General features: G+C 35.5%; 1 protein-coding gene across 1 annotated transcript; it reads right to left on the bottom strand.

Annotated features, from left to right (window-relative positions):
* Positions 1-1,476: 1,476 nt before the first annotated feature.
* On the bottom strand, positions 1,477-25,058 carry Slc5a7 (solute carrier family 5 member 7). The gene is made up of 8 exons (XM_015499645.2): positions 24,730-25,058; positions 21,553-21,666; positions 20,620-20,775; positions 14,859-15,007; positions 11,111-11,254; positions 9,805-9,958; positions 7,246-7,463; positions 1,477-5,571 (listed from the first exon to the last, which is right to left on the bottom strand). Exons 1-8 carry the CDS (start codon positions 24,905-24,907, stop codon positions 4,942-4,944), a joined length of 1,743 nt encoding a protein of 580 aa, XP_015355131.1. The 5' UTR covers positions 24,908-25,058; the 3' UTR covers positions 1,477-4,941.
* Positions 25,059-25,879: the final 821 nt, after the last annotated feature.

The following is a 25,879-nucleotide window of genomic DNA, read 5'->3' as shown; positions in this document are numbered from 1 at the left end:
CTCATATAACTTAACTAATGACAGGTACTTGTCATTCCCGTATGGGAAATTAAGGCCCACAGAGGTTATGTGACTTAACTAAGAGCATACAACTATGGAGGCCATATGTGTCTTTCTTTATAGCTCTATTCTTGACTCCTGTTATAAAATTGTTCTGTAATTCTTTGAATGGCTTCCAAATAAGAAGATAATCAAAATCTGAAAATATGAGAGACTTTGACAGTCTAATCAGAAGACTTAAAGATAAAAGTGATATCCTGAGTATTTCAATTATTCTCCAGGAACCTCCCTCCATATTAAGGCTCAGAAGTGATTCCTCAGTCATCTTTTGGTGTTTGCCTGCTCCAGATGCCTTCATAGGACAGTTGGGGAATGTTCACCATGATCCCTTTCAAGACCACCTACTGTTCTACCATTAGATTTAAATCCTACCTGGCTTGTGTGTTTCGTTTAACTGCTTCTAAATCATAAATTGATGTCAACACTGTTTTGCTTCCAAAAATACATCATGCAGTACCTCTTCTAAAAAGGTAACTATAATTTACCAACCAAAATTCAAAACAAAATTACCTTATACTCCTTGATTTTAGAGAACTTAAATAATCCAACATGACTATTTTCACTGTTTGGGGGTTTTTCCAAAGATAGTTGTATTTTAAATGCTATAAATCATCATTGTTTTTCATCATCATTTAAATGGAAAAATCATCATAATTTTTCTGGGGCTCCCTGGGTCTCTTTCAAGAATGTCTATCTTAGGAAAGTGCTAATGATCAAATTCAAACTCTCTCCCATGATGTTTAACATACACTATCTCCAGTGTTGATACTGATACTTTCTCTTTCCTGGGTCCTAATAATTCCCCCGATAGCATAGATTTGTGATAAGGCAAAAATGCATGCTTACTCGGGACACATAGGAGAATGTCCACAATGACAGACAAGTGAGTGTGATGTTTCCCTCCTGTAACTACTTATTCTTTCCTTTGTTCCTCCTTAAGCTTATTCTGGTCCTTCCACCCAAAGACACTAATGGTTTTGATAAAGGCATAAGACTTCGAAGTTCTCTTGAGAGTATATATGATTTCATTTTTAAAGACCCCCTTGAAGAGTTATATAAGAGATATGCAATGCATATTTATAGCATAATTAGGAACAGTTCATCACTTAGTGACTGGCTTTATGTACTATATCTACAACTATCAGACAGCTATTTGGTTTTTAAGATTTACATCTTCTTTTTGTTAATACAATAGATATTTTGTGTGCCAATTTCTTTGATTCAAAGAAAGTTGTGCATAGTGGTAGAACAGCTTTTGAGAGAAAGAAAATTTACATCTTGTTAGGAGATATGATACTGTATATTGGCCTAAGATCTATGCAAGGTGTGCTATTTCCATTTAGCATTTGCTTATCCTCAGAAATGAGATGGTTCATTTCAATTCCATTACATGACTATCTTCAAGCACCATTTACATTTATTTTAAGAGAGGTCCCCAAAAAGTCAAACCTGGACAATGATATCCTGAATTGCACCAGCACAATTTAATACAATACGTTTACATTTAAAACATTTACATGTATAGTTGCAAATCTTATTTTAAGCATAACTATATATAATATTTTGACAGACAAAAATATATGATTTAGGACCATTATATGCATCTGTCTGTTCAGTAGCAAACTTATAATAAATTATACATTATAGCAAACATAATAAATTATATATTATACCAGAGTAAATTTTTTTGAAAGCTAAAAAGGAAAAATTCATAATTCATGTTTAAAATATATTGCTAATTCATTATTTTCAAATAAAAAAGCCAATAGCCATTACATCAAATTTAATTGTTTCAAGCTTACATTCATTTGATATTCACATAAAATTCATGACTTGTAAGTGTAGCAATGAAGTTTAATTTTTGACACTGAGTATTTGAAAGCTTGTTTTTTATATATCAGTCCAGCAACAAGCTTGATGTTTTGAATGTGGGTTGGGGAAAAAAGCATTAAAATTACCCAAGAAACATGTTACAATCAGTGCAAAATATGAAAATGTGTTTTATTCTAATGCTTTAGCCACAGGTATTGCCTCCAAAGGTTAATATAGTTGGTGTCTAATATGTTCTGGGTAATTTATTTTCATTGAGGATGAAGTTTGAAGGTACATTGAATGAGGCTGGAAAAATTCAACACCATCTACATTACCCATGATGACAAAACAGAGCCGGTCTCCTCCATCTTCCTTGGAGATTGAAGGGGAGTTTATGCCTGAATGTGCAGATAAATAAAGATCTTGAGATTGTTTCATTCCTTTTGACATTTTGGCACTTTAAAAATCACTTGCTAATATTTAGTGCATTTATAAATCTGAAAATGCATTAGTTTTTTATATACCTAGTTTGAGAACAGATGGGAAATAATGGATTAAATGAAAGTCCATTATCTTTTAACTAAAATTATTTAACTGGTTTTAATAGTTGGACAGGTTAAACCTTGTATTTCCCTGTATCTTTCTATTTTTACAAAATGAATTAAATGGGAAGAAATTTTAATATTAGTTATTTTTTCACAGAATTTAAATATGGTTGTTAGAACAATTGTTACTCAAGAAAATTGTTAAAAGCAATGTCTGTGGAGAGTACGCCCTCCTGTTGAAGGCTACAGTGTAGATGATGTGCTTCCTGATGCTAATAGTGTATACCTGTGCCTCCATGAGCTGAGACGAATGTTTCAGTGATGGAATGGACAGAGTTGCTATTTGGGTACACGGTACATGAGGAATACCAGTTTTCCAGGATCTGTAGTCCTCATTAGTCAATACTTTTACATGTCATATGTTTTTATCTGTTTTTTTCTCTAATCAATTTCCTTTCCCTGGCTCTCTTCTCAATCATGTCTCAGTATCTTGGATTCCTGTACTCAGTTTCCAAAAGTATACCCCTCACAAGTACTCCACAGTACTGAGTAGATCCTCAAAAAATATATGAATAAAAAATTATCTTCATTTAGGTATATATGGTTTTCAATAAAAAATTTTGAATGCATTGTCATATTTATCATCATGTTTCAATAAAGCACTGTAAATATATAGGACATGACAATATGTAAAATGATTTCATTTCACATTTAACAAACTACCTTGGGAATTTAACTTGTTTTTATAATGAAGAAAATATTTGTTTTGAGATAATTCTAATTGAAACCTAAAAAAAAAAAAAAATTCTATTCTATTCATTGTATACACTTAATGCCAGACATGGAGTTAACAGCATTTTGCTTATGAATCACAAAAAGGAATGTTTTTTTGAAAAAAATGCTTCTGTTTCAAAATTCAGACTAGCTTTCTTTATTGAATAGAATTCCCAGAATATTTTTCAGCTCATAAATTTACTCTGATTTTGTCAATACAGCTCCAGTTATTTCAATAATGTATGATTGGTGGTCAAAGAATTTATAATTCTATAATGGATAAAAACCATTATATATATAGATATATATGTATTTTAACTCCAGAAAAGGAGTAAAATAATAATGACTGACCTCATGAAAACTATGTACACATCAAGTGTTAAAATTGATGGCTTCTTCCTTTTAGAACTTATTTTTACTTTTCACTTTGGGTCACATTTTAAAATTCAATATAAAATTTCTGTCCAATATCTAAACCTGGTTTATGCAAAAAAGTGCCACAGAGCAGATCCCTTAATACTAGGTCACCTCATTAATGAATATAAAACAATAAGTGTGATTTGTTTTTCCAATTTTACTATGAGGAGGTGCTTTGGGAACTTCTGTTAATATATGTTAATCTAGTAGTCTGTCTCTCATCAACCATAACGGTATTGCGTAGCTACTGCTCCTTACCCATGGCCCATTTTCACTTCCAATCCTGATTTGAATAGTTATCCAAAATACTATTTCTTTTATCATGCAACAAAACTGTATATACTTCAGTTGAAGATAAAAATGTATCTTTTATCTCTTCATATCACTTTTTGTTTAATGTCCTTCTTGATTTATTGCTGTAAATTCGCCTAATAATTTTGCTATGCTCCAAGTATTATTATCTACACACATGTTAGTTATGGATGTACTCAAAGGATCCCAGTGTTGTTTTTCCAAAATTATCTCTCTTTTCGATCATCTTGCACATAAAAAAAAGTGCCACTATGAAATAATTTTTGTGTGTTTGCTTTGCCTGTGCTCAGAAAAATACATGCCATTACTCAAAGAATGACAGATTACAGGGCTGAGTGTGTAGTTTAGCAGCAGATAACTTGCCTAGATGCTCAAGACGTTGGGTTGGATCCCCTGCGCTAGAGGCCGGGAGTGGAGATTGCATATTCAGCAAATGTTTCAGTGCAGACCACGAAAGAAGGGGTTAATCATCATATCAAGAAAAATCAACTGATTAACTCATTACGTCATTCATCAGAGTAGCTGTGAGTTATTCTCAGAGCCTCAGTCTGACAATCTGACTCACCAGTGCATTAACACTGGTCATTAAAAAGTGCATTAACAAAGTTTGGATCAAAATCATCCAATTTCCTTTCTTAGGCTCTTTCATCTGCACACTATTTTTCCATAAAAATGATACATAATTGGGCCATCTTTTCTTTGGGGCATTTTCATTTTTATATTCCTAACAAAACTATCTAGTGTCAAAATAGAAACTACTAAGGATGAGAAATAAAATGAAATTAAAAAATAAAATAAAATTCATAGCTGCTTCCTTCTAGCTTAGTCTGTATTTGTGCAATTGCACATTACTTTTCCTGAATCCCTCCTTTAAGTACATATTCATATTTTTTGCAAGGAATTTGTTCTCTTGAACGTTGTTTATAATTTTAATATGTATTATATGTGCCATGAACCATCTTTCCAGGACTATCCTACTATAGTGCTCTGTTTGCAAAAGCAGTATTTTATTCAGATGGTGTCATTGTAAGTTATCTTCAGTCCCAGAGCCTTCTGGACTGGAATCGATGTCAAGAAGGGCCTCTTTATTGGTGAAAGTTGAGCTGAGAGTTATGCTCTGTCGAGGCTTCACAGGTGCAAGTTCATTTAATTTAATATTTTCATTTTTGACCAGAATTGTCTTATCCATGTTTTCTTCACTGTGCCTTGCAACAACAGCATCAAATACATCTAATTTGGGTGGCAAGGTTCCACTTTCAAATAGGTATTTGGTTAGATAAGAGATACCGATGTTAGCTAGGAATGAGGTAACCATGGCAAGTGTTTTAAATGGGAATCTCTGGTTATAGATACCGTTCTTATCAGAGTAATAACCAGGGTAGAAGATCAAGGGCTGCAGGTACAAGTACGGCTCCCCTCCAGTGATTCTCAGGAAAAGCCCAGAAATGTAACCTGCCGCGGCCCCGTACGTGTTGGTCCCCTTGACGAAGAGCACGCAGAGCAGCTGTGGGAAGATGATGATGTAGACAAGGTCAGAGCTCAGGTACCAGAGCCCATACACGGTCTTCGTCAGCAAGGCCATGGCTGTTGCAGATGCTCCAAACACAAACACAGTGATTCGCATGACCCAAACAATTTCTTTGTCTGATGCCTGTAAGAAATTGACGATGATCAGCATTACACCAATATGTGGACTCATGTTGGTGAAGATCAGGATGCATCTTTATTTACCCTTTACAACTTGTCTAAAGAATCTCCCAGGGCAAATGTTTTTCTCTGTGGGCAAACCCAACCTAACCTACAACACCTGAAGCTCACAATCTTGATGAACTCCCAGGTTGTTGGTGGAGTGGGGCTTCTGGGTACCATATGCATGAAACTAGATCACCACATCCTTTGCCTGAAGGCACAGGGGAAGAAGATGAGCTAATGTGATATCATCCAGGGACAATGGGGCAAGGGAGAATTTTGCTTATATATATTCATGAATAGTCTTCATGTGGCACTGAGAGAGCTGTGACTATCCTTACTTCCTCTCTTTGTTGGAGTACTACCCTATATAAGACTAACCACCTTCTGGTGCCACACAAAAGGACTTTTCCATGACATTTTCTTGTTAAAACCACTGGGACTACTTTGTAACGATGACCTAAAAACACAAAGAGACCAAGCTCAGTAGGGAAGAAAGGCTCTCCAGAGGTGTTCTTGATCCCTCAGGGACTACAAAAGCCTTCTGTTCTACAACCACTTGATTCAGTAAAGAAAATTAAATCGAGGGGATATTTTATGACAAAGGTAGACTTGGGAGTCTAAATGAAGAGCAGTTCAGAGTTTACACAAATATGCATAAAATAACTTAGAGTGTCCTGCTTTTACCAGTGTTTTTCCGTCTCCTAATGTGCTTAATCAGACTAAATGGTTTGCTAAGATATTTTAAGATGCAGTAATCTTTTGTCAGAAGACAAGAAATTTAATTATGGCAACATGATGAAATATCTTGGAAAATAGTTATATTGATTCGTTCCTTTAAGTATAACATGAATGATAGGGCTGGGGTTGTGGCTCAGCGGTAGAGCACTCGTCTAGCACATGAGAAGCCCTGGGTTCAATCCTCAGCACCACATAAAAATAAACAAACAGAATAAAGGTGTTTTGTACACCTAAAAAATAAATATTAAAAAAAAACATGAATGATAAAATGTATTGTTAATATGCATTTTCAGCACATGTAAGCTCAGTGTCATTTAAACTAGTATACCTAATCAAAGTTTACAGAATATAGAATTACAGAAAATGGAATTAATATAGGATATGAACACATACATACAGATTAAACATTCCTTATCTAAAATGCCTAGTATTAGTAATGGATTTCATATATTTTTGGATTTTGGAATATCCACTTATATAATGAAAGATCTTTGGAATGGGGTCCAAGTTTAAAAAAGAAATTAATTTAGGTTTCATATACACCTTATGCACATAGACTGACATGCAGAATTTTTAATAATTTTGTGTATAAAATTTCCATAGTGTGAAATTTCTTGCTTGTAACAACATATCAGTTATCAAAAAGTTTTAGATTCTGGAGCATTTCAAATTTCACATTTTGGATTAGGAATGCTGAATCTGAACTTGATAGGGTAAGATAACTTGAAGTACAGGTCTGTCTTCGAATGTGTAGCTTTTTTACTGCTTAGTTACAGCACAGGTTGAATATAAGGAATCTATAAGCATACATATTCTACAAACATTAAGTACAATGACAGCAGAAATAGCAACGATAATAATAAATTACAAATTAAAAGAAAAAAAGTGTCCTTACATTTTGTCTGAAGGAAAGCTGGTAGATGTTCCGAGCAAACATTGAACTTGCTGACAAGATGGAAGAATCAGCTGAAGACATAACAGCAGCAGACACAGCACCAAGGCCAAAGAAAGAAATGTACACAGGGCAGAGATACTGCAAAACAATCGGTAAAATCATGTCTGCTTCTTCATTCGTCTTGGGATCTGGAAGCCCATATGCAGTCTGGTTCCAGTCTGTTGAGCAGAAACCACAAGCGTAACAACCAGAGGCATATCTTCTCTACCCATCTGGGTCATGCTGTTTACTAGGTAGTTTTGAAACCAACTGAGCATCACATACGTTAGCCTGCTTAAGTGGGAAGTCCATGTGATGGCCATGTGGAAATGTCTTACATGTTCTGACCTCTAAAGGGTATTGATTACCGTCAGTCTCATTCATAACATCTGCTTAGAATATGATGATGACATACATACTCCTTTTCTGCAATGTGGCATTATATTACATAGAATCATAGAAAACAAATGCTCTTAGACTGAACCACAGAATTTTCTCTGGACCACTTCCTTAGGCTTAGTTATCTGTGTGCAAGAGACCACAGCATGGCTGTTGTTACCTCTCATTTTTCCTGAATATAAGCTTAATTTAGGAGCTTTCTTGGCACAATTTTTCTAATTTCATTTAATCTTGTGTAGAATTTTACTTACAAGAAGCAGGAGACTTGCTAGATTAAGAACTGACCATCTTTACTGAATAAAAATTATACTCATAAAACTGAGATTTTTTCAGGAGGATTTTGAACTAAGGTCTTTGAATTAAGTTAAGAGGACTGAAGCATATGTTTATCTTAGAATATGTAGCTTCTTTATTGCTTACTGTGTTGAAGAACACAAGGAACCTGTAAACACATATTAATATAATTCCTTTTTTATTTGCTGAACTTCCTTAATGTCAGAATGATAGGGTGGTTTCCTTTGGATCCTGCTACTTTTCTTTTCCCCATTTTCCATTATGATCATCATTAAAGCCATGCTGAAGCGATGCCAGCTCTAAAGCCTGAACAGAGATGACATGATCCCAGAAATAACTGCTAAGTTACACTCAATCCAGAAAAAGAAAATGCCTTTATGCTGTTTTGATCAGTCTGTTTTCCTACCACCCTCCAAATAATCTCCAGATCTGTCTTCTGCTTGTGAAATAAATCCTGTTTTTTTTTTAATTTTCCACCCCCCAAAAGGCAGACACTGCACATCTTTTGTATCTTTTTGAATGTTCATTTATGTCATGAACCAACAACTGGAATGAAAAGAGTATTCTCTGAACCATGACTGCTCTTTCAAAAACTGAATAATCCAACAAATAGCTCTTGAATTAGAAGTCAGAGTCACCATGGGGGCAACACCCTGGGTCATCTTTAAAAAATACAATGAGATAAAAGAAAAATTGTTTTTTAACTGTTTTATTTATCTCTACTTAGGTTACTCTTTTGAATTGGGTTAATGTGATGTGTTTTAAATGCTCTTAAGAGTTGTATTGCGATCACATTTACAATAGTCATACTCTAAAGTATGGAAAACACTGAATATGCCAAAAATTTCCATTGCTATCATTATGTTAGTTAAGGTCTGAAGTTTATGCCCTCCTAGTTTATTTCATTTCTAATCCCAAAGAGTTGAAATTAGGTATTACAGGACCTTGACGGAAGAGTGGGTCATGAAGGCAGAGCCTTCCTGCATGTGATCAATATGCTTATGAAAGAGGCCCAAAGGAGCTTGTTTTTCTCTTCCACCATATAAGGAACATAAGGATGAAGAGCGATTAAGTTCAAATTAAAGGTGAGAGTTTAAAAGTGTTTCACATAAGGGATAACAGGGAAAAAAAAATATTTCTTATTGTGTTCTCTCTCTCTCTCTCCCTTTCTCTTTTACCATTTAGTTTCTTAGCTTACCTTAATCCATACACATACTCACTTATTTCTCCAAGGGAAAAAAAAATAACCTTGAACAAACTATTGGAATCATAGGTAGACTCTGAAGTTCAGAGTGGTCTGTGGGTAGTCATGACGAAGACAGGTAAATTTTTCTTAAGCTGGTGCCTCTCAACTTTGGCTTAGCTTTGACTCACCAGGGGGGCTATTACACACACACATACACACTCACACACACACACATACACACACACACATACTAGTGTTTGGCTCTATCTTTGATTATTAAACACCCTGTGGAGTAGGCCAGGGGTAGATGTTTTGTAGAAAGTCCCTCTCCACTCCTCAGGTGAGGTCACTGTGCACCATGGTTGAGAACCACTAGGGACGGAAGTGGATACAATTGATAATATAGCAAAATTGGGGAGGAGGTGTACTTATGAATGTTTGTCAATGGAGTAAGCGATCAAAAAACGTGGAGATGGCTGAACTGTAACGCAATTTGCCGAATGCTATACAAGGCATATAAGGAACTATGAATGAAGATACATTTACTATGTGGGGGTAAGAGGGAAGTAAAACAGGGAAGGCCACCAGTGGTGGAACTGGCAAATTAAGTGACAACGATGGTGAAGCTCCAAGAGATTTACCTGTTGATGCTCCAATGGCCCCGATGAGTATGGCTGGCAGAGCCATCACCAGGCACCCAAAAGCTGCCAAGAAGGACAGCACTTGAGCGTAGGTGGCTGAGGATGAAGAGAGGACTCTCTGGAAGTATGCCTGCCATGGGATTCCACCCAGAATCTGCATGAGAACCCCAAAGATTCAGAGTGAATTGAAGGAATTTCACATTTATTAATATTTTTAAACAAGAGGTTTATAATAATTGGATTTAGAATAGTCAGAAGTAGGGCCAGGAATGTCAGTTGCTGTGATTATGTTTGTTGTAATATGAAGTTTGTATCCTCCATGTGTCCATTGAAATTCTAATCTCCAAGGTGATGAAATCAGGTACTAGACAGGGATTTAGTCATAGGTAAAGCCCTGGGAATTGATTAGGTCATAGGTAAAGCCCTCATGAATTCCTTCTACTCTGTGAGAACACAACAACAAGTTTTCTGAAAGTATGGTCTTCATCAGACACTAAATTGGCCAGCATGTTGATCTTGCAATTGCCAGCCTCCAGAACTGTGAGAAATACATTTCTGTTGTTTCTAAATCACTCACTTTATGATCATTGATTATAGTAGCCCAAGAGGACTAAGACAACATTATTGCATATTTTTGATTGTGGAAGATTTCTTTAATTTGTTTTCCTTAGTAATTAGACAAGACAATCCTTGTTTTCCCTAAATTTACTGATTTAAGTTGCCTTAAAACTATCCAGAAGACCTCAGTTGGTTCTCATCCCAAATTTGAACCATAAAAAATTTTATCAAAAAATGATTGAGATTCTGAAAGTATGAAATGAAATCTGAATCAATACAACCCAATAAATATTTATAGACTCTAGCCCTGCACCAGACATGTAGTGGTTGCATGACACAAACTTGAAAAGGGCAGTTCCTGCTCCGTAATTTCCACTCTACTAGAGGAGTTAATGCATTACATTGTTTTGCAAAGTGCCCAAGAACATAGAGAATATAGCGGAATGTCAGGGAGAAAGTCAGAATTTTGTTTATACTCGTTTTTACCTTACAGCTAAATGTGATATTGGGCTTTAATTAAATGACATAACACATCCTTGCTTACAGTATGTATGAGCAATCTATGAATGCACTCTGGAGATGAGCTCACAAATGGCCATGATGGAGCTTTAGTGGTAAAATCAGTATGTGGTACTTATACAGAAAAGGCCATGAGCCAGCAAGTAGATATTTAAGGATAAATACGAAAATCTTGAAATGCCTTTGATTGACAATTAGACGACCTTCCTCAGGTCAGAGCATTACTTACCAACAACAGAAAACTATCAAGCCACGTGTAGATTTCATAGGACTCAATGGTCCCCAGCCAGGGCTCCTGGTATTTGGCGTGTACAGCAGTAAACCCAATGTCAGAGACCGCAGGATGTGCCAGGGCAAAGGGGACACTGATCCACTGGAACAAAGAGCAACATTGGAGTTTTAGTCTATGATTTTAAACTTGATTAATATATTGCAAAATTGATACACCTAGTTTATTTTTCTTGTGCATGGCATGGCTCAGTACTTCCCCTATTCAAAGAAGAACATGAAACTATGTTCTCTGTGGGACATCATGGAATACAGATTTAGTAAACCTAAAATAACACATTATCTACTTCTGCTTGATTATGCCATATCATATAAACTATAGGAGCAGTCACCTGAAAACTTTGAGAAGAAAATACTACATTTAAGACATAACAGACACACACACACAGAGACACACACAGACACACTTTTATGTTTTGTGTGAATTAGGGAAAGATATCCACCCATTAAAGTGACATGGAAAGGTTTAAATGAGAAATTTGTTGGTAAAACAAGTGTTGAAGAATGGGCCCAATACTAATAGGTAAAAGAAAAAGAAATCAAAAGGGGAGACCATCTGGAGGAAGCAAAGCAAAGAGTGGAAGAAAACATATACTTCTGGACTTACCCCGGGGTCACACAACAACAAACATATCATAAGTTGAAAAAATTGCAAAGCTGCATTGAATCCACCCAACCTACCAAGCACTATAGCTTAGCCACATTGTGCACTGTGGAGTGTCAGTTGTTTCCCCATATGATTATGTGACTGACCAGGAGCAATGGCTATTGCCACTAGAGAAAAGACTGCGCTCGCTGTGTCTAGGTAGCTCAGGAAAAGATCCAAAATCAAAATTAAAATTGTGAAATTGTGGTTTTTACTGAACATGCTTCATTTTTTCACCATAATAAAGTAAAACAAAAACAAAACAAAAAAACAAGTTTCCAAGTTGAGCCACTGAAAGTAGAAGACTAACAGTATAAGTTTTATGTTTGGTGTATATGTGCATATGCCCACATCTGTTGGGTGACAAAGTTTGCTGGCATGGAAGTAGCTTAGGGGAATGGGAGCAATAAAGATAGATGTGGAGAGAACCTTGAATTGCAAGCCAAAATATTTATAATTTGCTTTGTATGCAAGTGGAAGCTCAAGGAATTTGCATGCATTTTATGTGGTACCAAGAATTTAAGCCAGGGGCCCAGCATGGTGTCTGCATGGCTGTAATACCAGAGGCTCAGGAGGCTGAGGCAAGAAGATTGCGAGTTCAAAGCCAGACTCAGCAACTTAGCAAGACACTAAGCATCTTAGTGAGATTGTCTCTAGATAAAATACCTTTGAAATAGGGCTGGGTATGTAGCTCAGTGGTTGAGTACTCACCCCTAGGTTCACCCTGGCACCCACCCCCCAAAAAAAGTTAATCTAAGGGTGCTCTACCTCTGAACTACATCTCCAACCCTGTTTTTTTTTTTTTTAAATTTTATTTTGAGACAGAGAGTCACACTAAGTTGCTGAAGATGGCCTCAAATTTGCAATGGTCCCACCTCACCCCTGGTCACTGGGATTGTAGACATGTGCCATGTGCCTGGCTAGAAGAATTTCTTTGGAGTTTTTTTTTAAAAAGTCAGTGAAATTTCCTCTAAATTTTAACACCATAAATATTAAAAATAAATTTAGAAGAATATAGTAGTATGGAAGGGCCATAGATGGTTTCAGTGGGCCCTGGATAAAGCAGTGACATTAGGAATGGAAAGATACTGGCACTGAACAGGAAAATGAAGAGAGTCAACCGAGAAAGGTCAGAAGGAGGTCAACAGGGAGGTCAGAGGAATCTGAAAATGAAATCTGAAATTTATAACTTTGGAGCTGCCAGGGTGATGATAAAGTCCAAAGAATTAGAGAAACTGGAAAGAAAAGATGGTTTGAATTATAAGTTGATTAATTAATTACATATGCATGAACAGCAATTAAAGCTTATTTAGTCTTATTCAGCTAATTCAATAGTGATTTCTTAACAATTCTTATCTTCATTTCTTATCAATTTAGTTACATTTTGTAGTCAAAAAACATTCTAACATATATCCCTATATATATTTGACCTACCATCTTTACACCTGCTTACTTGATTTATGTACCTGTGTATTTTAAGTTCTGGCATCATGCAATGCAATGAGAAATCACATACATCACTGATGAATAGACTTATCCCCTGGGGCTGTGTCTCTTGGAATAACAAGTGCATCAGTTATGAGAGATGCCATTGCCAAACGAACCTCGCTTCCTACACAGTGAAAGAAGATTTACTTCTGTTTTCTCTGTTTCATAAAGTTTATGATGATGTTAAGTACAAATCAGAATTTCTGCACTGTCAACTTGATTTTGGCAATTTAAAAATAAAAAAAAAGTTGAAGTTATTGAGTAAATTAAATACTCTCAAATTCAATTAAAATATGACTGAATTACATTCCACGAAATACAAATAAAATGTCTAGGAGAAAAAGAGGAAATATAATCTTTGCTAAGGTATATAAATTTAGGGTTAAACTGTAAATCTAATTTTAGTTAATTCTTTTAAATTTTCCTCTAGAATATTATTACAAATGCTAGAAAATTGAAAAAAATAGGAATGGGATTCATTCTTCATCTCTAAGTGTCTAGAATAAAAAGTAAAATAGAGCGAAAGGCTTTTTATTATAAGAAAAATAAAGAAAGCTGAGGAGAATGAAGAGTGCTTTGACTCTCTTTCAGAAAATGATTCGTCTTCAGCATTGGCTGACTCTGTCTGTGGCCTTTGACCAGGGCTCTGTCCCTGCAGGGTCTGTAGCTGACATAATGTATGTGTTTGATGAGATCATGTATGTGAACCCACAGTGACACCTAGAAGAGTGGCCACACCATTTCCTTTATTTTTCTTTTGACATGTCTTAGGTGATGGATATTATTATATGCATAATTATAATCTCCCTGTTTTAAGATGTGAGTTTGCAAAGAATCAACATTGACTAGAATGCATCTAAGATGTGCAGAGATGCTTTTAATATAAGACAAATAGTATTTGTATTTCATAATTACATAGTACTCTTTCTTAATGCACCAAACCTATATTACCTAATTCAATCCATGACTTAAGAACAATAGATAATACAGATAATTCCTTATATAATTAAGCCCTTTCTTTGACCCCAGATATTAACCATTATAATTTGAAATCTACAGTTTTTCCAATGGGATATTTTTCTAACAAAATAAGTTTTCAATAGAATTTCCATGTCCTATGAAGAGTCTAATTGATAAACAGTCTCATAGATAAATGAACACAAGGACAGGAAAGAAACTTGTGTGGGTTACTATCAAAGTTTTAGTTTTCTTAACTGTGGAGAAAGTTTGATATCATCAGTTCTCAAAGGGTGTCACACATAAGTTTCCATCAAATCTAGCCATGAAGAAAACAAAGACCTAGATCTTTCTGAGAATTCGTCATAGCACACATTTTTCTGCCCACCTCTAACGAAATAACTACAGTTTCCATCTAATCAATTCATAGAAAAATACAAAATTTCAAAAAGTGTACAACTTACTATGTATTACTCATTATGGAAAATATTAATTCCTTTGCTGAGTTGGTATAAAACACCGCATTATCTTTTGTTAAGAAAGAGAAAGAGGAGGAGGGGGAAGACCAGGAGGCAAATCTGAGCAAGGCTCCACTTACCAGTCCTACAAAAATGCAAAAGAGCTGAACAACGTCTGTGTAGGCCACAGAGTAGAGACCACCCACCAGGGTGTAGAGAGTGGCAATGAGGGCCGACACAATGACCGAAGCATGCACATCAACGTCAATGATCACGCTGATGGTGGCTCCTGTGGGGACAAAAAAAGAAGTGAGAGCGCTGCCATGGTCTAGGGTGAGTTCTGGCAAGGCCATCCTGAGGGTTCTGTTACAGCAGCTATATTTCCCTGTGTCGTACACAGTGTACTGCATGACCTTGGCTAAAGTGAACTTTTACACTGAGACCTTTGTATGTTATCCAACGGACTATTATCTCTTTTTATATATATTCAAATACATGAGAGACACCCAAAACCTATTATCACTGAACACCCTGAGCAACCGAGACATTCAATTCCATTCCATGAATTCACAATTTCACCCTCTGAAATTCTGACTTAATTATATGCAATATATTTACTCATATCCATAAGGAAAACAAGCCTTTCTGAGCAATTGGATCAGTCATTTCCAGTTTTACAATGATTATTCATTGGCTCTTTTGCATTTAGTTTGCCCTCCGATTTCCTGTTATAGCTGGTGAACCCTCCGAGGTGCCAACAATTAAGACAAATTTGTAGAAGAAAATTTTATAATTGTTAAAACTTATCTTTCAACTTTTTCTCCCTCAAAGTCATGAAGGATCATTTTATTTTATTTTGCTGGTGGGACATACAAGTTCTACTCCTAAGATATCAATATAATGAAGAACACTAATGATGAATATCATATTTTTAGGCCATTTCCATCATCAAATTTTATATTCTTAGAATTCAAATTTATGTTTCTTTTACTTTACAAGCTGTTTATCGTGTTTGTTGATGCCTATGTTTCCAGTAACAATTTAATGGTGTGGAAGGTTTGGCCCATTTCTTGGACTAATGGCTTCTTAACTCACTTGCTGCTTCATAACTCATTAATTGCTTTTCCATTTTTTTCAAAACTATCTAGTTTATATTTCATCTTATTATAAATGGCAATTCTAGGTATGCTAGCAGACATGAAAGAAATCTGTGATTTTTTTTACACCATCAATTGTAGCCAGATGCCTCACAATCTCCTTCTTTTCCTCCTCCTCCTTAATTGGCATAACAATATTTACAATCTACATGGATGAAAATCCATCATCCTAAAGAATAATTCAAAGTATTTTGACCCAAGATATCAATACAAAATATTTTTTGTGTGTATTTTGGCCATGATAATAATATAACATTATCCTCCTGGATAAAAAAATCAATTAAAAGAAACATCTACTAAGGAGTTGCAGAATAAAAGACAGAGGAGAGCAGTTAATTATTTACAAGTGACTTTGGGTAATTATCTGAGTTATAAGTGTATAGATATTGAAGAGGTTATTTCCCCCTGAAATCCTATTCTTGATAGTTGCCACTCTTTGCCATTCCTCTTTGGGTGTGGTTCTCCACTTTAATAACATGTATGTTATCACCCCATAATATGAGAGGTTCAATTATAGAATAAAAATCACTGGACTGAGATTTGCAGTCCTATAGATGTCATCATTTGGTTGTAAGTTAGTGATCTGAGAGAAGTTACCTTCCTGTTTATTACTGTGAAGATTGGGTTAAGATTTTTATCTGAAAAATTATATCAATGGTAGTGAATAAAACAAAGTTATTCTAATAGATCTACTGAGAAATATAGTCTACTTATGTAGATATGAAAATAAATATACTGTGAATAAAGTTATAAAAAAAATCTCTGAATTTGAGCCATCTACAGTAGAAGTATACATTTAAAAGGTATAAGGTGTTGCCCATTTATACTAAACATAGTTGGTATAACTTTGCTCTCAGGTCAAGATAGCAAGCATGCCTGTCCTATCAGCATTAGGCCAGTAGCTGCATAGTAATCAAAACTGGCACGAGATTTCTGCAGGATTCATGAAGCCAATTCAATAAACTGCAGGATTTATCAATGTGGGATGATATATCAGGATGAAGATGTCTTAGGAAGCCACAAGAAGGCTTCCTGAGAACCTTTATGATGACAGGGTGTTTCAGGTTAAGAGGGCAGTGAACTTGGCCATGAGACCTTGAATCTTGCCTCAAGAGCAAGGGACAAAATACAAGAAGGATAAATTCTACCTTGAACCAAATCCAAAAGAGGTTATTCAGGGGGAAGAAGAAAAAGAGAGACAGGGAAGAATAGGAAAAGGTAGAATCACACAGTTGACATCTGTGAATGTAGTTGTCTTCAAAGTATTTTCATGAAATTGGTTGTACTTGAAATATACAATTTAAAAATTATTTGGTCTGCAGAAGCCTATCTTTACATAAGTGTTCATAGTAATCATTAAAAAAAGATTCTCCTATATTTCCGCAGTAAACCATGCATATGCACAGTGAGGTGATAATAAATCTTACACTTGTCTATTCTTAAGTATCCCAAGTTTTTTCTTATAAACACTAGCTCTGACTTACTCAAGCTATTATTTTTGAAGAAAATATGGGTGATAATTTAAAAGTACATATTCTGCCACAACACAGATTTCAAGCAAAAGCAATAATATATATTATTTCATATATATGCATGTGTTAACATGAAAAAGAAGAATGCTTTACTGAATATACTGAAATACATACACAGACACATATATCCAACAGAAACTAATTGTAATTAAGTTCTGAGTTTTGCCACTATGCTTTCTATTTCTAAAATACTTTGGAAATATTAGCTCATTAATTCTTTTCCTCTTTCAGGACTGTTATATAAATTGATCTTTATTCAGTTAGAGTGAACATGTTGTATTCTGTTAGATATTTAGCCCACTCCTTTTTTAATACCCAGCAGGTAGTTTGTTCTTAAAACCAAAATTTTCTAGTATTGAAACCAATGACAAATAAACTCCCATTGCTTCTCAGCTAATGAGAGCAAGGTGGGAAGAGAGGTGTATTTTTACACATAATTTCATTAGGGTATAAGCTTAGCAATGATTGGGGAGTGTTATTATCTTGCACCAGGGCAGTATGACATTTTCCCATGAGTTACTACTGTATATTATAACCATCAAATTCTCTTCTTTCCACATCAAGTAACTTTGTTTCTACAGAGACCAAGAAAATAATGTTAATGGGAGTTTGGGAGAAAGGGAGAAAAAGAAGGCCATATGAAATCATAATAATAAAAACTAGAAGATGGGTTTATATTCCAGAACATACAAAATAGGAGGAAATTTATCTTACTTTTGTTCTAACCCCTTAAAGTTTGGTGGTATTTCCATTTGTAAGAAAAGATGGGAAATCACATTTAGATGAATGTATGCCCAGAAGGCAGACACTGACATCGTCCATTGAAGAAAGCTGAGGACCTTCCAACTCTGCTGATCGTCAAGAAGGACCTCAGCACTCAGTGGGATGGTACACATTCGCTCTTGGTCACATGAGCCTGAAGATCTCCCTTGGTTTCTCTGAAATTTCTTCTTTTCTAGATCTCGCAAGGAAACTGAAAATCCAAAGGCCAAGTACGAGTTCTTAGCATTAGTTGATCTTGGGTTGTAAGTTAGACTCCACTGAGTCTAAACTCAGTATCTACCTCCCTAAATGTGTACACAACCCAATATTTTAAGACATAATGGAATTACACTGGGGAGGGGGGGAAAAAGCAATATTCATCTTCTTTTGTCAAAAAAGTAGAGCTCAAAACTATTTATTAATTTATTATAGTTATTCAAGGGACACCATTCTTGCTCTAAAGAAATTTATAATCCATTGTGTACAGTAAAAAGTTGGGCATGAAGTGAACAGGCAAATTATCATACAAAGGGAGATGATAAGCCCAATGAGGAAAAATTGCAGGTGCCTCCGAAAGCCTGCAGGGAAGGCTCCTAGCAAGTCTGGAGTACTGCTCCCTGTAAGTGCCAGGGAGCTTGGTAATTAGGGAGGCAAATGGTGAGAGAGAGGGAAAAAAAGAGGAGAAAGGAATCCAAAGCAGGGACACCTGTGCTTGCACAGTGTCAGTAAGAAGCAAGAGAAAACCACAATTCAGACAGAAGATAAAGGGCAAGTGGGGTGCAGGGGATAAGCAGAGGAGAGAAGACCCAGGTCATAGTTAAGGGCCCTGTTCAAAAGTTTGGTTTTAAGCAAGAAAGGGGACATGATGAGATTAGAATATGAGGTTAGAATTTAGAAGGATGAGTCTGGCTTTCACGTGGCGCCCACAGTAGGGCAGACCTGCAAACATGGAGTTGGCTGCATTAATACAGGTAAGGGAGGCTGGGAGTGGCCTGGCTTATGGCAGGGAAGAGGCAGAGGTGGATGGAGGTAGGGGTGGGGGGCGATGGAGGAACCAGGTAGGAGTGCAAGCAATTAAGGATGGGTCTTAGAGCTGAGATGTATAGCCTGCAGGATGAAGGTAGGTCTGCAGCAGGTGAGGTTCGTGTACCTTAATGTGGGCACTACATCTCCTAGCTGCTTCAGCAGCCTCAGTCTCTCAATCATAACGGGCCCAGTTAGTTCTCCTGTAGGTTTTTGAAGGTGAAGAGGAAGTCAGGGGTGGGGAAACTTTTCATTATTCATCAAGAAGACATTTAACCTGGCAGGGAAGTCCAAGCTACATTCTACCACACTTAAATTTTTCCACTAATAAACCATAGCATTGTGCTTTTTACAAATATCATTTTATTGAAATATCTCAAGTTAGGTGATTGTGCTGACATTACTTGTCATCATGAGAAGGTGGGCAATATTTCTTTGGGAGTATTATTTACAGTCGAGACTCACACTGGTTTTATATTTGTTTTCGATTAAGTATATTTTATGCAAAAAGTCAATATCTCTAGAAATATTAATGCTTTAAAAATGATGTGGTACTATTCTTTGAGGAATTTAAATAGACTTGCCTATGCTTTATATCAATTAACAAGGCAGTTATCAGAAGAAAAAAACAGGAAAGATTAAAAAGTTCTCAGTTCACATAAATGAGACTTCTAGAAAAAAATGAAAATGGAATTCACTGATTCAAATTCATTCATCAAAAGTATCAAAAATATTCTCCCTAAACCTGGCTCATGGACAGTAGTTTTTTGTTTGTTTGTTTTTTTCTTTTGTACCACTTAACCACTGAGACCTATTCCCAATGCCCCCTGCCCTTTTTTAAAATTTTTTTTATTTTGCAACAGAATCTTACTAACTTACATAGGGCCTTGATAAATTGCTGAAGCTGGCTTTTAACTTGCATTCCTCCTGCCTCATCCTCCCAAGCCACTGGGAGTATAGGCAGGCACCACTGCACCCAGTAAATATTCTTTTAGATAAATTGCATTTTTGTTTCTGGTGGTGCTAGGACTTGAACTCAGGGCTTCACACATGCTGTGCAAGCACTCTACCACTGGGCTACACCCTCAACCCTAAATAGCACTCTTAGTTTTGCTTAATTAATGATGTTTTGTTCAAAATCATATACAACTTACAAAAGCAACCCTGAATCCCTATAAAGTAACTCATGGTTATTGCTCTAATTATGTAATTCAAGTTAAAAACAAATGCACTTGAGATTGGACTTACTCTCTACAACAATACTGCAAGTAAATGTAGAATTTCAGTTAAGTTTTTGTAAATATAAATATGACTTAGGATATGGTTTTAATAATTTCTAAGACACTAAGACTGAAGAAAGTAAAGTTGTTTGTCTGGTGTTCAGGAAACTGGAAATGAAGGTAGAACAATGTTCCATTGGTGCTTACCTAGTGCAGAGAAAATTGCTGCAGCCCAGAACATTTCTCCCATTAGCGCAGGGATGAATAGGAGTCCACCCATGCGCTTTCCATAGATCTGCTGAAATGGGTCTAGCATGGTCACATATCCCTTGGAACGCATGGGTTTTGCAAAGAACAGACCACCTAAAAAAATTACATGAGTGTTTATGAGAACATTAAAAATTCATAATATAATAGTCTTTGCCAGCTTTTTACTATGCTATAATTTCTTAAGGGAAATGAATTTTTTAAAACACTGTACATATTGAGGAACTAGTCTGAAATATACTCTGAGTACATTACCAAGAAGCATTCAGCAACCTAATATAAACTCCTTAGTGCATTTAACAGATGTATCCAATGGACAACAAAATGTTATAATTGAGGCATATGAAATTTAAATATATGGAGTAGGATAGTGTTCACTGAGATGGCTTGGTGCATTTGTATCACTCAGTATATTTAAACATTTGAAAAAGCACAAGGTCCAACAGAACAATTTGAGGGGGAAAACTAAGAAAGAAAATAAAAGAGGAACCATTTTATATAATATTCTTGGCCTTTTATAAGTTTAATTTACAAAAAAAATGTCAGGTACAATAAAGTTGATTCATTTTTAATGATATGTCCATAATATTTTTGAAAGAATAAAATATGATTATGCTAAGAAATTCACTGTTTTAAAAGTTATAAGATCAAAGGTTTTTTTTGTTGTTATTTACATGTTCCATAATCAAGAGATTACCTAAGCATTATTATTCTGTTGCATATCAATTTCTTGTAACACCTACTTAGAACTATCTGGTGACATTTTTCCACAATAGTTATTCACACTGTTTGATTTGCTAACCCACTTGTTCTTTAGACTTTTATTCTTTAGGCTTTACTGAATGAGTCAAGGAGATTTAACTTTCCACTTACCTAAAACCAGACTAAGTGAATATCCAATTGGTGCCTGAGCCCAAGCTAGACCATAATCTGGTACATAAACTGCTTCAGCTGTCCCATTGATATACCCTCCTCCAACCCACGTGGCTGAAATAGAATGAAGAGAGAGGTCATGACATATGACATTATCTTACATGTCATACTCTAGGTCTGATTGTCCAACACCAGGCGACTAGTCCCATGGGGTCATTCAATGTGGCTACTCCAAACTGAGGAATTCTGTGACCATATGTTTTCTTCAGATATATGAAATTTCTATAGAATAATAGCCGAAAGAGGAAGGTCAAGGAACCAAAGGTCATTTTTTGTTAAAATGAGTTTGGGCCAATCATGATCTACAAACTACTGCTTTCCTTAAAAAAGATAATCAAGTATTTGATCCTTGTTGAAAAACTGAGGTTAAAGGGACTCTACATTCCTGCAGCTTATATTCTTCAAAAATACAGTCAAAATATTCAAAATGCTATTTATGTAAAATGTATATAAAGTTCTGAGTGTCAAAGGCTGTTAAAAAAGCTTATCAGATATGACACTGAATTTTAGGCTGAATCATCACATAGAGAATAAAATTTGACTTTAAGGAATTTTCTAAACTCTCATAGAGTATAAGTAAAATAATTACGTGTATTTGATACATAAGTATTTGACAGATAAGTGCTTCTGTTGCTTTCATGCCAGAATTTATCTGGCTTTTAATCTAACACAAAGCAAAGAAGAGATTGTGTCTTGGGGTTAAATTGCTTTTTAAAAGATTAATATGAAAAGACTTTCCTGCAGAGTAATTTTAAGTACATTAAATGGAAAGTTTATATACAAAATCTTGATGTGGACAAGATTTGTATTTAGCAAACACTCCCATCTTCAGAGTAGCTTTTACATCTGGTGTTAATAAGTAGCAAACACCATCATTTGCTTTTCTCATTCTAAATCCTGCTGAAATTGTAGAAAGAGTCTCCACTTGATACACACACACACTGAGTATAGAAAAAGGACAGAAGAAAGAATTCTCACAGACACAGAACCTGAGACTTGGTCTTCCTGCTAGGTACCTGGAGCTGCTAACACACCAGCACTATTTTGCTGTATAAAATTAATAATCGGATGGTCTTACAAACACAAAGCTAATTCATGGTTGTTTTTTTATTGTGTAGCTCTCCTGTCCTTTGTCCAAAAAAAAAAAATGGTGTTGAACAATTGTCCCTATTAATAATATAGAAGTGAAGACTCCATTACTTACTATGCTTAAACTAATTCCCTTCATTTTTTATCAATCTTGTCTTTTCTATGCTATAATTTATTGTCCATGCCTGTATATTTTATATTAAATTCATGAGTGAGGACTTGAACATTTTAAAACTGTCTGATTTTTAAAGAATCAACATTTTTTGAAATATATAAGTAAATGAAATATATATAAGTAAATGAATCTGATAAGGTTTAAATAACAAGGTTCGGATTTTAAGTGAATGATAATATTAATTAAGGATCTTCTGACACAATGAAAGAGAGAGAGAGAGAGAGAGAGAGAGAGAGAGAGAGAGAGAGAGAACTTCACAAACCAAGCTAGACCATGACACTTCATAAGAAATACTGTTATTCTAATATATTCTATATAGTTTCATAAAGTATTACAGTGAAAAAATAAATCTATATGTTAAAGGAACAAATCCTGAAATTTCTTTATGACCATATTAAATAGAATATTAAACTAGAGTAAGAGGACAATATTATTATTATTGCAAATAACAATTTGCAATGAGTAAAACACTTTGATATACAGCAGTTCATGTATTACTTTAGTGGGATTTGCAAAATAAGCAGCTTTATAAAGAAATAGAGTGAGCCCAGTTAATGAGCTTATGTGGTATAGTACCAAGGGCCTGGGGCGTGGCCATCAGAAGACCTGGGTTTGGGCCTGGCCCTGGTCCTGGTTAACAATGTAACCTGGATCTTTACTTAACCCCACAGCCCTTTCACAAGGCTATTACAAAGAACAAATGAATCCATCTATAGTTGGTGAAGAGTTAAACAAAGAGACTGTAAATGCCTGGAAGGTAAAATCTAGTGTGTATATAGAACATTGCAGATTACAAATGGACAAAGTCAAGACTTTCAGAACGTAGATGCTATTTTTACAGTGCTTTGGTAAACTATTTGGTATACAGGGTGAATCATTTTAAATTGCACTTCAGGATTGAACCTGGACATCATTCAGATATGATTTCCAATGGGTTATTTTTCTAATGAGAACTGAGAGTTCCTGTTAATATAGATTATATTGCTAGTGTTTAAATGTTTACCAAGACTCACATAAGATGTGTTATCAGTGAAAGTGTAATTTTAAGTTGTTGTTTTTCAGAATTATTTTCAATGACTAAGATGACTATAAAAAAGAAAGAAATTGCCCCACATACAAAACCACCTCTGGGCAAAGCAAAGACAGACAGAATACCAGCCCCTCCTAATACAAAGAAGGCTTGAAAGGGAGAGAGAGCTACAGATAGTGGCTAGGGGATTCCAGAAAGGACACACCCTGGCTTTTCCCCTTTTTATCAAGTTTCCTGGAAATCCCTCTTTCATTGTTGTGGAGTCATAATATCGTCTTCCTGTAAGGAAATTAATTACTGAATAGGAAAATTAGGTTTCCAAGCAAGGGATCAATCAGTTTGCGATTGTATTGCCTCCAAATGGATTTATTTAGGCTAAAACCCATCACTAGTTAGTATTCACTGACATTTGTCACTTAAGATAACTCAAAGTCACAACTTCATGCATGCATTACTAGACACACTGAAACACTATCATATTAATTTACAAATGCATGACTTGTAAGACTAGGGCATGTTTTCATTCCTCCACTTCTTTGTCTATACTGTTTCCACCCACTAAATAGAACAGAAAGCCGAGACTTTTTTCGTTGGTATTAGATTCATTGATTTATTATAAAATCATTTATGCAAGAACTAATGAGTTGAAACCATTTTGTTTTCAAGCAGATATTCATTATTTTCAAAATATATAACCAGCAAACCTAAAGAATCCCCAAAGGACAAAGAGCAATGTTTGCAATGACACTCTGAGACCACATGCTGTATATTCAGAGAAGCCAAGCAAGGGTGAACTGCACCAAGCAAGCAGCACAGAACCTACCTGTCATGGTAAATCCACCAACTAACAAGCCAATGTCTCGCCCACCAACTATTATGGCTTCGCTGCGTTCTTCTGCGCTGCCACTGTTTTTGGTTCTCCATGCAGCCCATATTCCAACCAGCAAAATGAGAAGGTAGAATATGATGATAGCTATCAGTCCTTCCACGTGGAAAGCCATTTTTAACTAAGGGTCCAGATTCTTCCACAGTTGGCTACTTCATTAAGACTTGTGGAGAAAATACAGTAATGCATTAAGAAATAGCAGCCTAGCACTGTGCCTACACAGGCAGCCAGGATAAGCCAGCTGGCTCCTGGGCGAACCTGTGCCACTTAAAGAAAGAGTACACTGAAGTCACGTGTGAAATTGGCCATGGCCAACAAGTGTCCGCTATATTATCCTACCTCTATTTAACAGTTTAACGATGTCCTGACTTTTCAAGAAACAAAAATAAATAAATAAATAAGGAAATATTGCTTAACAAACAGAACCATAAACACTGTTTCATAATTTTTTTTCAATTTAACATTAACCTTGAATCTTAACTCAGTAATTCTGTCAAGAAATCATTTCCAAAAATTGTGATTGCATTTGCCTTTTAAAGCTAAGTTACTATACTAGAATTATTAGTATCATTAGTGTATCATCAAGCAATATACCAAGAATTTTTAAAAATGTGTTCATTCTTCTACTAGTTCTTTGAAAAGATTTCAGGAAATGCCTCCAAAAGTACTCTGACATGGGGAGGGGCAAGGGACAAACTTTAGGAAAATCTATTTAAAAATGCTTCAACTCCACATTTTCAACAAGTTCCTATGGGTCAATTTATTGTGTCAACTAAATATGTACTTGTTGTTTAAAGGGTTCCGCCTCTTTACCTTCCATTGTTCTTCCTTCATTTCACACATCCCCATTAGTGGTATCTATAAGAAAACGATTTAAAAATGTGTTGCCTAAAATCATAGCAGAGGGTCAAGGGTATTAAAACGCAAAACTCTTAAAAGACAGATGTCAAGTGCTAAAGCCTTAGCGGTCTGGCATTCTTGTTCTCTTATTTTGTTAGTCTCATAGCCAGGGCTATTACATGCACCGGATTCGCACACAGAAGTTTCTGGTGGAAACTCAGATATTTGTGCACACAAGTGGCAGGTG

The sequence above is a fragment of the Marmota marmota genome, unplaced genomic scaffold (assembly GCF_001458135.2).
Source record: "Marmota marmota marmota unplaced genomic scaffold, marMar, whole genome shotgun sequence".
Taxonomy (NCBI): domain Eukaryota; kingdom Metazoa; phylum Chordata; class Mammalia; order Rodentia; family Sciuridae; genus Marmota; species Marmota marmota.
Note: the sequence above shows the minus strand (reverse complement) of the source record. Positions and strands in the feature narration are given on the sequence as shown.